This window comes from Colossoma macropomum, unplaced genomic scaffold (genome assembly GCF_904425465.1).
Source record: "Colossoma macropomum unplaced genomic scaffold, Colossoma_macropomum, whole genome shotgun sequence".
Taxonomy (NCBI): Eukaryota; Metazoa; Chordata; class Actinopteri; order Characiformes; family Serrasalmidae; genus Colossoma; species Colossoma macropomum.
In genome coordinates, this window is record NW_023494804.1 from 12,941,919 (window position 1) to 12,955,718 (window position 13,800).

At 37.7% G+C, this 13,800-nt stretch overlaps 1 protein-coding gene across 4 annotated transcripts in view; it reads left to right on the plus strand.

The window, feature by feature from the left end:
* rasgrf2a (Ras protein-specific guanine nucleotide-releasing factor 2a) overlaps nt 1-13,691 on the plus strand; it is a 41,794-nt gene extending 28,103 nt beyond the window's left edge. For all 4 annotated transcript variants that reach the window (XM_036594299.1, XM_036594300.1, XM_036594302.1 and 1 more), the window contains exons 19-29: nt 1,271-1,360; nt 1,536-1,642; nt 2,761-2,873; nt 4,331-4,391; nt 5,545-5,648; nt 6,110-6,194; nt 6,291-6,488; nt 6,655-6,734; nt 6,824-6,941; nt 8,261-8,329; nt 8,785-13,691. In XM_036594299.1, coding sequence (XP_036450192.1) covers nt 1,271-1,360; nt 1,536-1,642; nt 2,761-2,873; nt 4,331-4,391; nt 5,545-5,648; nt 6,110-6,194; nt 6,291-6,488; nt 6,655-6,734; nt 6,824-6,941; nt 8,261-8,329; nt 8,785-8,883 — 1,124 coding nt within the window. In that variant the 3' untranslated portion in view covers nt 8,884-13,691. The remainder of the gene's footprint in view (nt 1-1,270; nt 1,361-1,535; nt 1,643-2,760; nt 2,874-4,330; nt 4,392-5,544; nt 5,649-6,109; nt 6,195-6,290; nt 6,489-6,654; nt 6,735-6,823; nt 6,942-8,260; nt 8,330-8,784) is intronic.
* Nucleotides 13,692-13,800: the final 109 nt, after the last annotated feature.

Consider the following 13,800-nt stretch of genomic DNA (forward strand, 5'->3'; position numbering starts at 1 on the left):
ATGCTTGGCATCGTGCAGGGTGACTTCAGACTCATCTGTAGCTGCTCCAAATTGTCCGATATTGTTGGCAATACTTTTTTGATGTAGTTATGTTATAACTGACGTTTTTGGGGGAGGAGCAAGGCTGAAAACCCTCCTTCTTTCCATCTAACGCCCTATAAATTCACATCCTGGCCAAGTGTTTGCAATCCCTGCCGCCACCCCATCTCCTCCCCGTTCCTCAGTCCTGCATCAGTCCTACTACAGCTATGAGGCCGAAGCTGCCCAGAACTCCAGTCCAAGTTCTCAGAGTTCTCCCCCTCCCTCAATCAGTCTTCCCTCATACTACCACCACATGTTGAAGTCATGGTCTGAACTCACAAATTGGAGATTATACAGGCTGTGTGGATGTATCTCTATGCACCTTGAAGTAGCTAAATTCACTGATTACAAGACTTCTGGAGACATTTAGACATATCTAAAATAAATTGGTCTGCAAACTGCTGTAATAATGTAAAATTGTCAAAACATTTTGTTGACAATAACAAAATAATTTTCACACTTTGCCACTTATCTGAAAAAAAAAGCTGAGGTGGGGTGGGTTGAGGACATGGGTTGCTCGTAATGTATTTAGGGATTGCGAGGTGTTTTTCTTTAAGAAAGTATTTTTCCATGTTAATATACAGTGATGAGACAAAACATCATGACCATCTGCCTAATCTACTGTTGACAGCAACAAGCAGCTTTGACCCACTGACTCACAGACTCTACAAGACCCCAAGGCCTTAGCAGATTCTAAAAGTCCTGTTAGTTGTGAGGTGGAGCTGTCATAGATCGGACTTGTTCCAACATATTCCACAGATCCTTGATTGGTTTGAGATCTGGGAATTTTTCATCTCCGCAAAAAAGCAGCCCTTTCACTTTTTGTCACTTCATTTTGGTGTCATCAAACACACAGAACTACAGAAAAAGCAGCAAAATGTTACAGCAGCTTCTGTGTCGAAGTTAGAGGAGCGATCTAGAAGTTTACATTTCTAATTCTACTTCTGGACAGTATTAGCCTGAAGCTTAGATCAACTAAGACTTTCGTCAGACTATGACAATCATAGCATGCTGTTTACATGAACAAAGCTTAGTTAGACTAGTAGACTAAGTCAGGCTAATATTGAACCACTTACATCTGTAAATGCAGCTAATATCCTGATCAGTTATGAGTATGTGTTCATAGAAGGTCTTTGAAAGTTGCCCTGTTTAATGTCACCCCTCTCCCCCGCTGTGATTGATCTGATAGGTCAGTCCACTGAGAATTCACGCTGCACCATGTCCCCCGCCTCCGCCTTTGCCATTGCCACAGCTGCAGCTGGACACAGCGGCCCGCAAGGTCAGACGTCGTTGATGCACTCGGACAGCTTCCCACTGCTCTGTTACACATCCCCCACCAGGCCATTGTCCGACATGACAAGGCCTTGAAGGGTGGCTGGCTTTCATAGAAACCTTTATAAATACAACATGTGGTGTGCTAAAGTTAAAGCTGCTGTATTATTCGCTCTTGCTAGGTTTCACCAACCTGGAGAAATCATACGACAAGGAGTTCCTCATTCGCAGGGCCGCCACAAATAGGGTGCTCAATGTTCTGCGCCACTGGGTTTCCAAGCACTCACAGGTTTGATGCATCAGCTCCATCTTCCATATTTCAGTTCTTCTTCTTATCAGATAGCCCACAGTTTTGCTCCAGCTCACCTCACAGAGTATAAAAGAGTTAATTACATTTCCTTTCAGGAAAGTTAACAGATTCTGAATGAACATTCCAACAGTCTGTAATATAACACACAAGAACCCTCCTATTTTGAATGACAGTGGACTGCAGTAGTTACACTTCAGTCAGTGGGTATATATTAAAGCAATAATACACGAAAAGCATACTTTACAGTGATTTTAGGATTTTAAAAAAAGCACAGCCTTGATGGCAATGAAATCCAAACATTTCATAAATTATTTATTAATTAATTATGATCTCAGTAAATAATTCTTATGCCAAGCAATGTAGTTTTTTAAACAGCAGACTGTGATTGCCAAGCAACATAATGCTTTAATAGTTTTAATTGCTTGGCAGAATAATGCAGAATCAAACCTGTGTGTGGACATATCAGCATGTGTGTATATCAAATATTTTACAGCAGTATACAGCAGTTATAGTAATATAAAACCATAGCAATTTGTATCATAAATATATATAAACCAACGGATTAATCAATTACTCATTATGCCTTTAAGAACAAGTCAGGATTGCTTTAAGGCTACACAGAAATCTCTCAAAAGAGTAGTGGTTATCCATATTCCATTATTCATGAGCTAATTCCTGGCTCATTGTTGGGATACTGTAACCAGCTCATACACTGAGTAGCCCCACACCTCCATATGGTAGCCACTGTCAGACTTACTCTGCTTTTCAGCTCTATGCCATGCATGGTAATGACAGCAGTGAAATGTCAGCAGGCCCCCCTGGGGCTCTGTACTGTTAACTCCAGTGTCTGAACGTGTCAGGGCTAGGGAAGGACATGACACAGTACTTCTTAGCAAGTTACTGGTGGGATGAAGCCCAGAGGGAGGTCCTTGTCTTCCTCTAGACATTATTCCTGTGCTTAAGCTATCCTGCTGTGTTCATCCGGAAATGGATGATTTGTTTGCTGAGAATATTCGCTTCCATTAGACATGTCAACTTATTAAAGTTCATGTTAATGGCTATGATGTAAAGTTTGGGTCTGTTGGTGTGCCGCACAGGACTTTGATATGAATGGTGAGCTGAAGACTGGGGTGATTACTCTGCTGGAGGAGGTGCTGAGAGATCCTGACCTGCTGCCTCAGGAGAGGAAAGCCACAGCCAACATTCTAAGGTTTGGTCTTTTCACCCTTGCCATAGACCTATGCACTCATATGCGGTATGCACTGTATGCCTACCTCATACCTACACTCATTTTCCATTTTATCTACCATATAGGTGCACTTTGTAGGTGTACAGTTACTGACTGTAGTCTGCATATCAATAACCCAAATTTCAGTTTGCTCTAACAATTAATATACCAATAATATTAACATTACTGGTTTCAGGCTTTTCTACATAGTCAAGTATTGGCATTTTAACTTTATTGAACCAAAAGTTGGTGATCCATCTCTGTGTGCTAATGTGTTTCTATCACTGTATAAAAATACACCAATCTTCATGTATTGCTTGTTGTTCTGTGATTTTTTTGAGTGAGTGTTCAAGCTTGTTCAAAGTGCAGGCCGAATCTGTAAGCACTTATTATTGACTCAGATCAATGATAAAACATGATGTGTGACCTATATTCTTATTTATGTGTTTGTGTAGTTTTTGAGACAAAGTAAATATAAATCTTTTCATTTTCAGCTTTGTAAGATCACGTTCTTTACATGTCACATAAATGCAACAACGGCAGAATTGTGAAGGGCAGAATAAAGCAGAAATAGCTACGTTTTTAAATCAGTTTTAAAGAGTCAAGGCAGCAAGGTAAATAAGATGACTAGATCATAAGTCATAAGTTAGAGCTTTAATCTAAAGAAAGACTTGCAGTGCACAGGGTTGGAAATATTGTGTCATCTATTACACAGCCAAACAGAGAGGGTCTGTGGCCCAGATTGGTTGTGTAGTGTTTATTCCATACAGAATAATGACTGAAGTGTAACCGTTCAGCAGAATCCAGACGCGTGCGGATAAAACTGACAAGATGGGTTTTATTAACACTAGGCAAAAACGTAGTCAAAACACAGGCGTGGGTCAAAACCGAGAAGTGCAAAAAGATCACGCAAGTGATCATATCACAAGGCGAACAAAACAATAGGGCAAGACAAAGGACGAGGTCAAAAAGGCAGGCAAAAATAGTCAAAACACAGATGCAAAATACCAGGCAACAGTACACAAGGGAACAGGTAAAAGGCAGAGTCAAAAATGAAGCAATGGTCAAAAACAGAATCATGCAATCAGAAATAACACTCATTATGTTCTCAGGGAAGCAATACCTCACACTGATACCAGCTAAAGCCCGGGCTATTATACTGCTCTAGCTAAATACATGATTTAGGCACACAGGTGGATCCAGTTAGTACTCAGGAGACTGAGATCTCTGACAGGCGTGTGAGAATGTGTCGGGAGTCACATGACCCCCATGTGTCTCTTGGGTAATGGAGTCCACGTTGGACTCCGATTCCGAAGGGAAGTTCCTAGTCACGTGATCTCCCAAGGGAGCTTGGGAAATGAAGTCCATTTCAGTCTGTGAGTTCGTACAAGGCGTGACATGAAGTCTGTCTAATACACTGCTCTTCTTTTCCACTACAGTGCCCTTTCTCAAGAAGAACAAGATGACTCCCAGCTTAGAATCGAAGATATTCTCCAAATGGTAAGCATTGGTGTCAAGCATCAAAGTATGTGTTCTTCACACTGAAAGCTATTTGAGAGGTGTAGTAATGAGCAGAGAGTATAATCAGTCTCTGTTTATTTGATTTGTCCTTGAATTGTGGAACAGAAAACCTGTCCACTACTTCACTCCTACACGCATCTTTGACTTACTTGGTTGTACTGTATATTAGATTAGTCAAATAATCGCTTCTGATTATTGAGCTGCTCTGTTAGTCCTGCTAACTCTAGTAACTGGTGTAATACTTAAAGCTATGTCACAGTTCATAAACAAGTAATTATTGCAGACAATTTAGAATATATAGTGTCTTTGTGTTTAATGTAGGGTAACTTGGGGAGGAAAAGACCCCAGGGTAAGATGTCCCCCCCTTATTTATTCTCCTTATCAAGTTATAGCAGCTAACCTAATCTCACCACATTTACTGAATGGATATGCTCTAATTCTGAAATTTTGTCTGGATGGCGGGATTCCTGAGATCATCTTTCGTGTGTTTGAACAATATGTATGTATGTTTTGTATGTAAGGTTTTTTTTTTAATGTGTTGTTATAGGGGAGTGCAGCTGGTTTCAAAATTCTGAAATTCCTCTTAAATGACCTTTGGACCAAGAAGTCCTTGCCAGATAAACACCTCCTTTAGTGTTGCTCTAAATTATAATTTAGAGTTTTATCAGAAAGGCAATAACTATTGCATAAAAAACCTGTTTTACTGTTACTTGTCTTTTGTCATAGCATATTAAAAGTGAATTAACTAATACAAATTATTAGAGACCTCATTCTAATTTGAAAAAAATCTTTTTGTATTGTACTTTGTTTAACATTGTTTTTAATGCAAGGACTAGAATTCATTTAACATAAATGATGCATTATGTTCAACTTTGATGCAATATTCACCAGGGGGGTGCTTCTTACCCCAGGTAGGGGGGTATCTTGCCCTGATAGTGGGGCAAGGTGCCCCTTTACAAGGTTTTCTTTTTTGTGCTGTGAAAACAAAACTGCTGTTCCAGATTGTTTTCCATAACTGTGTGTAGGTTCATGCTTCAGCATCCTGTACATGCTAAACTTAAATACAACTTAAGTGGGCGTTTTCCCCAACATCTCCTATTTGATCATCTCTTATTTGTATGTATGCTTCTAGGCCGAATATCCAAAAACAGAGTGTTTTGAGTCCCTCTCTGCCATGGAGCTTGCTGAGCAGATCACCTTGCTTGATCACATCGTATTCAGAAGTATTCCTTATGAGTAAGTATCCTTCAGTAGATCCTGCCAGGGTCTGATGCTGTGAAAGCTGGTTTCTGCCACTTAATAAATAAATTGGATTCCAAATTATATTCATGATTTAATGTCTCATAAGAATAGTGGTATAGTATCTTGTCATTTGAAATGAGATAATAAGTCATAAGTGAGATAGTAACTCCTTATTATGAGAAACTTTCTCATTGTTATGAGATATTAATTAATATATTTTATGGCTTACTAAAGTTTTTTTTACTTTTTTTTTGTGGCAGAAATGGGCTTCCATAAGATACTTTAGTGACTAGTGAAAAGGTTGGAACTAGAGAGTTAAATCTTTCATTTGCCTGTCTATATGTCACTACCAGTTGAAAGGATTTAGATGGCTGCTTGATGACCAAAACCATAAATGATCTTATGGACTCTTCCCAAAAATGTAACTATCCTTGTATACCTGTGGCTTTCAACAGGGAGTTTCTTGGTCAAGGTTGGATGAAAGTAGACAAAAATGAGAAAACTCCATACATCATGAAGACCAGCCAGCACTTCAATGATGTAAGCAAGCATAAGAAACAAACGCAATAGCATAAACCTGGAGTCATCTTCTGTAGTTTTAAACTAATTTGATTGATCATCCTTTTCTCTCTCTAGATGAGTAACCTGGTAGCTTCTCAGATCATGACCCACACGGATGTGAGCTCCAGGGCCAGCTCGATTGAAAAATGGCTGGCAGTGGCCGATATCTGTCGCTGCCTCAACAATTACAATGGGGTGCTGGAGATTACCTCTGCTCTCAATCGCAGTGCCATCTACAGACTAAAAAAGACCTGGGCTAAGGTCTGCAAGCAGGTGGGTCATGTCAATCAGTTTTTACACGCTTGTAGTGCACTTTATGCTATTGGTGAAAAACTCACTCTGTGCATAGTGGTTTATAGATTTTGATCTTGGATAACTGATTTGTTCTAAAATGAATGGAACACAGGCCTTTTAAGACAAAGGATTTTTTCCCTGTTAGACAAAAGCACTTATGGACAGACTGCAGAAGATAGTATCATCTGAAGGGAGATTTAAAAACTTGAGGGAAACCCTAAAAAAGTAAGTTTGGATCTTATACAGATTTTTTTTTTTATTAGAAGTACCAGAAAGGTGTGATATTTTATGTTCATGATATGTTTTGCTCACAGTTGCAATCCACCATGTGTACCCTATCTGGGAATGTACTTAACAGACTTGGCATTTATTGAGGAGGGTACCCCCAACTTCACAGAGGAAGGGCTTGTTAATTTCTCTAAAATGAGAATGGTAGGCCTAAGTCATATTTTTTTTCACATAGAACATTAACCCTTATACACTCTTTGTCCAAAAGTATCCTGACACCCCTTGTAATTAGTTTATGCAACTACTTTAAGGTGCACCGATCACCAACACAGCCATTCTTATTGCACACACAGTCTGTATAATATCCAATGAAAAAAGCACTGTCTTTAGAATAGGATGCTCTGGCACAGCCTAATGTTAGCCTAAGGACATTACGCTCAGTGGGTAAACCGCACCACTGGGCAGTGTAGCAGCAGGACTTTGTAATCTGAAGCAATGAAGCAGCACCTTTAGGATGAGTTGAAGTGGCTTTGGTGATCCAAAACTACATCATGAACCAAGAACAACATCACCTGACTTTGCCTCATTAATGCTCTTGAACCAAGACAACATCACCTGACTTTGCCTCATTAATGCTCTTGTGGTAATATTCAAACATCTAGTGCAGAGATGTCCTTTACATACGCAGATGGTCGTTGTGTGTCTGGTTTTTATAAAAAAACAAAAAGGAGCATACCGGGAGCTTTGTGCATAGTTTTGTGCAACTTTGTACTTAAGTTTGTGTATAAAGTCTTAGTTAGCACTAGTTTTACACTATCCTTTAACTAAATTTGCAGCACAAAACCTTGTCACGTCTAGTAACATCTAACTAATATGTCGCTTTTGCATGACGATTACATGTTCAGAAGTTACAGTATAAACGCACTACCGTGACAGCAAGCAATGGAATGGCAGCTTGTGCTGACTTTTTTCATTGCAAAAATATCCTGTATAGACCATGATGTGTACAGGTTGAACTGAATAAAACTAAATCTATAGCCATTGTCAGTTTATTTAATATTTCCTTGCAACAACTAAGTATGTTGTTTGTGAAACAACAGTTTCTGGCTATCTGACCCAGCAGCAGCCTCAGTTTGGACTTTTTGGCAACTGCTGAGTCTCAGAGAACACTGGAGCTGTGGGTGCTTCATGTTTAGGCTTTGTTCATGTTAATGTTGTGTAGAGCTTCACATTTGGAATTAGGTGTAAATATTTTGTAACTACTAAGTTCAACATAAAAACTAGTTTATTTGGTCCAGCCAGTTATGATTTTTGATGCATAAACCTGAACTTACACTATGACTAGCCTACATGTTAACTAACTTACAGCTGTTGCAAAGAGCAGGTGTCTACAAACTTTTGGACCCATAGTGTATATTTTCAAGTTTAATCAAGATCACATTTTTGCACTGCACAAGTTTGTGGACACTTGTGACACTAATAAAAATCTGTCTATCTGGGTGCTCTTTGGTTGTGTCCTGCAGATTTCTCACATCATAAGAGAGATACGGCAGTTCCAGCAGGCTCCCTACAGGATAGAACACCAACCCAAGGTACTTCAGTTTAGCAGTTGGGAGTAAAAGAGGTTAGAGCAGTGGTCTTCAGTCTTTGTCACAGAAGAGGTTGGTCTGGTTCCGAGCTTTTATTTCAACTATTCAGTAAAACTGGTGATACCGCTATTACAGTCTTGGCTAATGGTGATTATAGCTTTTTTTCTGTGGAGTTATCTATGTTACTCTTTAATATGAATAAACTAGGGATGCATCGATCATGAATTTTTATGGTGATTCCAATTCTGATTTCTTTACAGCCAGTTTTTGATTGCCTGTTTCTAAACCAAAGTTCACACTGTGTGGGCTAACTGAAAAAATTTTTAAAAATCTTTTAATCGTGCATTCTTAGAATAAACATTTGATCTATAGCAAACATTTTGTGCGTAACACCTGAGATGATGAGATTAAGTAATCTTCATGAAGTTCACAATCATCCTCTTTCCTTTTCTGACCAGGTGACACAGTTCCTGCTGGACAAAACCTTTGTTATGGATGAGGACACTCTGTACGAATTGTCTCTAAAGATCGAACCAAGGCTTCCTCCTGCCAACTGACAGCTGACACATTGTAGAGCTTCTTGTCTGCGTAGAATTGTCCCCAGTTTGCCAGACACCAGTGAACACTTATCTAAGTGTGGGCTTTGAGTAAGGTACTAGTACATGGCCACCAGAACCATGTGGGCAGGTGGGCATTTGACCCACCACTTTTCAAAGTACTGGAGCGACGACTCACATCTTTTTGATTGAGTTCAGGACGCATACATCAAAAAGAAACTAAACTACATGGAGCGCTGACTGACACAAACAGAGAGTCAAACTCATTAGCAGAACCAGTCAAAATCTCCGTTTCAGCTCGGAGGTGGGACATTTCCTAGACAGTAAATCCTTCATGAGTTCATGTTCAGTGAGAGGAGCTGCAGCTCACTGATCTGGTAAAAAACATTTTACTGCGAAATACAAACTAATGCACTGGGTCAAAGTTTATGTTACTACGCAATGTGAATTCATTAAATGTCAGTTTTAATATTTATTACTGCTACTTTGCTATACAAAGGTCGCTTTCGCACCTACCTTGTTTAACATGGACCTATCGAACGTTTTCTTTAATTCAGTTTGACGTGTGAACACCCGTATTCAGGGCCATACCAAAGAACTGAACTTTGGACTGGTAACCCCTGCTTGAGTTCACTGCGTCTTTACAATGGTCTATACCAAACTAATTCAACATCAGAGTGTGCTATTCTCAGTGCACATCAGTGCTGTACTGTCCATATAATTTGCCTTTTTTAACGTTTTACTCTTTACAGACTGTCATATAGTTCCTGCAGCATGAACTGCTGTTAATAAGGGCAGATGGGCAATAAAATAAAATTTAGGCATTGCAGAACATTTTTTTTCCTGATTTGGTACATTCAAATTGGTAAACCTAAAAAGAAGCAGATATCAAATAAAGTATATTGTTATTCCTTTGTTTTGTTATACACAAAGATATTAGGCATTTCTATATTATTTTATCTGTTTCTATTTTTCTATTTTCATGTTAGTGATCGCGTCTCTGCAAAACTCTTGACCAATAAATGAACATCCCCTGTATGTAATTTGATCTACTTTAGTAGTTGCAGTGTGAAACCAACCAAACCAAATGAAATAGAAACTAAAATTTTAATGATTAGGTTTATAGAGACATGTTATTAACAAGACATGAAAGCTAGTTTTAGTTACTCAGTCAGTGACCTGGTTGCAGTTTATTTTTGTTTGTTTTGTTTTTGTTTTTGTTTTATTTTGCCCCACCACCTTTTAGAGTTTGTTCTAGTTTGTACTAGTGCGACCAAGCACACACATCGTGGCAGCAACAAGAAAACCATGGCTGTCATTCCAGTTTATGGAGTGAAGACGTCAGCGCCATAGGAACATTTTTATACATTAGTACAGAGACGTCATAAAGCCAGTATCCCTCAGCTTTGTAAGAAGTTACTGTAAATCCAAATTATAAAATATAGATAGAACATAAAGACAAAAGACAAATATTCTTTTTACCTGGTTGTTATGGATGTGTATTGAAGTTAAATTATTGTTATGTTTAATCACATTACTCAGGTCATAATGTGCCTTTAACTAAATGCAAAATATCTGATTGACCGTTTTTTTACGGAAGGACAGATTTAGGATACGCTTGAAAACATGAAGTAGAATATAATTAAGAAATGCCGAAACACGACGGTGGTATAGCATGACTGGGCTGGACTTCATGAAGAACGCGATATTGCACCGTTGTTGTTAAACCTGGCCGAGCAAGCGTTCAGTATGGTGGAGTATACTGAAATAAGAGACAATCTTTAGGGTTAAACCCTGCAAAGCACATTTATCCTGTAAATACTGTTTAAAAGTTTGGAATCACATCGTTTTCAACCATTTAAAAAAACAGTGGTTGTAGATAAGAATAAAATTGTTCTAATATGCTCATCCTGTGCAACATTCCAGGTTCAGAGAATTAGTAATTATAATAAAAATAAAGTATTTTATTTTCAAATGTTTAGAGCACCCAAGGACACTGTAAAAAATTTAAAAGAAAAACAATACAATTCTAATCATTTTTACAGTGTTGTCACAATTGTAAAATGTAGAATCATTAAAATCACAGCAAAAGTACAAACAAGAGGTCATTTCAGTAGTCCAAGCGAAAAAAGAACAAATGCATGTAAAAGCTTTTCAGCTGATGATACAGCTGAGACGGACAATGTTTCTAAGGTAAGAAAACATTGTTGTAGTAATACTATTTATGTGTGGTTGAAGTGAGAGACAAGGATCAAATAAAATCCCAAAGGTTCCAAACTACACTAGCAGCATGTAGGGTGGTTCCATTAAAATACCTGTGGAAATCACTGCTTCTATGAGATGTGGGAAAACCCAGAGGCATAGCCTCTGTCGTTTTGCTATTAAACGTACAGCCCACTTTCCAAAAAAGTTGGGACGCTGTGTAAAATGTTATTAAAAACACAATGCAATGATGTGTAAATCATTTAAACCTGATTTATATATATATAAACCCTATGTGGGACATATTTACCACTGTGCTGCATCACGTTTTATTTTAACAACACTTGTAACACTGTAAGTGTCTGGCAACTGCGGAGTCCAGTTGCTGAAGTTTTGAAAGTGAAATGTTTTCTCATTCTTAATATAGGATTTAAGTTGCTCAACAGTCCAGGGCCTCCTTTGTCATATGTTCCGTTTCATAATGCACAAAATGTTTTCAATGGGTGAAAGGTCTGGGCTGCCAGGAGGCCAATTTAGCTCCCGGACTCTTTTACTGCAGAGCAATGCTGTTGTAATACATGCAGAATGTGGTTTGACATTGTCTTGCTGAAATAAGCAGGTTTTCCCTGAAAAAGATGCTGTCTGAATGTCAGCATGTTTATCCAAAACCTGTATGTATAATTCAGCGTTAATGGTGCCTTGACTGATGTGTAAGTCATCCATGTCATGTGCACTAATGCACCCCCATACCATCATGGATGCTAGCTTTTGAACTGCATATGGTAGAGTTTTAACTTGCATTTGTAGATTCATTGACAAACTGTTTTCACAGACAGTGGTTTTAAGAAGTGTTCATGAGCCCGTGCAGTGATTTGCACCACAGAATCGTGTTTGTTTTTAATGCAGTGCTGTCTAAGGGCCCAAAGATCTCAGCCATCCAAAATTGGTTTTTGGCACTTGCAGACAGAGATTTTCTATGATATTACGTGCCGTAGATGATGAAATTCCCACGTTCTTTGCTATTTTACTTTGAGAAACATTATTTTTGAATTGTTACACTATTTGCCCACTTAATCTTTCATAGAGTGATGACCCCCTCCCCATCTTCTGAAAGACTCCGCCTTTCTGGGATGCTCTTTTTATACCCAATCATTTTACTGACCTGTTGCCAATTAAGGTAATTAGTTGTGAGATGTTACATCAGGTGTGTTTTTTAGCATTACACAACTTTACCTTTTGTTGCCCTTGGTTTCAGCATTTGCTATGTCGTCTTTGTGCTGTTTTCAATTTTATACAGGTTTTAAATGATTTACACATCACTGCATTCTGTTTTTATTCACATTTTGTGTCCCAACTTTTTTTTGAAATGGGGTTGTAAGAAAATTACTGTTCATCTTTGTTTTCACCTCCTGGAGACAGTCTGAAACAGCTGGAGGTACAAGTAGGTCAGTAGGCTTTACATGGACATAGATTTGGGTGTCATCAGCAAAAGAATGATATTCATCACGCATCAGAATTCATTATATTTCAGAAGTGGAGATCAAATCTCTAGGCAGATATCTTGACCAAAAATATTGTACATAGATAATTACAGTATATTATTAATTAACTTTTTGTTCACAAAATTACTGAAACATTGAATAAAACATTTAAAAATACCTTTTGACAAATACTTTATAATATTTAAAAATGGTATAAGATTCTTTGGTACACAAAATAACAAAAAATTGTTGATATGGGAAGTGATTCCAAACTTTTGAATGGTAGTGTACATTTGCGATGATAACATATTTACATATTGTTTACCTGATTTCAGCGATGACAAATAATTGAGAATAGTTAAACGTTTTCATGATAGCAGGCTGAATTTTGGGCCGTTATACAAAATCTCTGCTTTAATTTAGCATGTCTGTTTGTTTATAAAAATATTTTATAGTTTTGTGCATGTTGTTTGAATAGCATGTTGTGTTTACTTTAATTGCAGTTTGATCCTTTATTCAAAAATACTAACTTACCACTGATTATTATGAAAGCTCTTCCTAATTGTGAAACAACTGTAGCATACACACTTATGCTGTCCACAGGCAAAGCAAAATGTGAATGGATTTACTGTATCATCTGAAAAAAGACAGAAGAGAAACCTCTGGCAATACTTTAGGTTTCAAAATGATAACAAGTATTTATGGATCATATGTTTGACACTTTTTTTCACTGTAAAGCATTCTCTCCTTTTTTTGTTACAAATTGAAATTTTGATTCATGCAAATAATTTAATTAGTTCAGCAAAAGGTGTGCATTAGCATATTTATTATTTATTTACCTAATATTTGTTTATTTGTTTATTACTTGTAAAATATAGAGAAAGAATTTTAGCACATCCTGTGCAATATAATTGCTTCTGTTTTTGTACAGTTCTGCAGAGTTGTATGTGAGCCAATGCACAGTCAGTCAATGGAGGTGCCTAATAGACTCCAAGTCTTCACTTTTATACATGTTATTACATTAACCTAAATGGTTTTTTTTTGGGTTTCCATAGGCATCCACACAAATGTACACGTACTCACAATATAGGCATTGTATTTGAAATAAAATATCTTCTATCATTACTATTATTATGGATTTTTTTTATTTTAGCCAACATAGATTTGAAAACAGTGTGGTGGTGTTTGTTCAGGAAGCATGTTACAGGTCACTATATAGACAAAAGTATTGGGA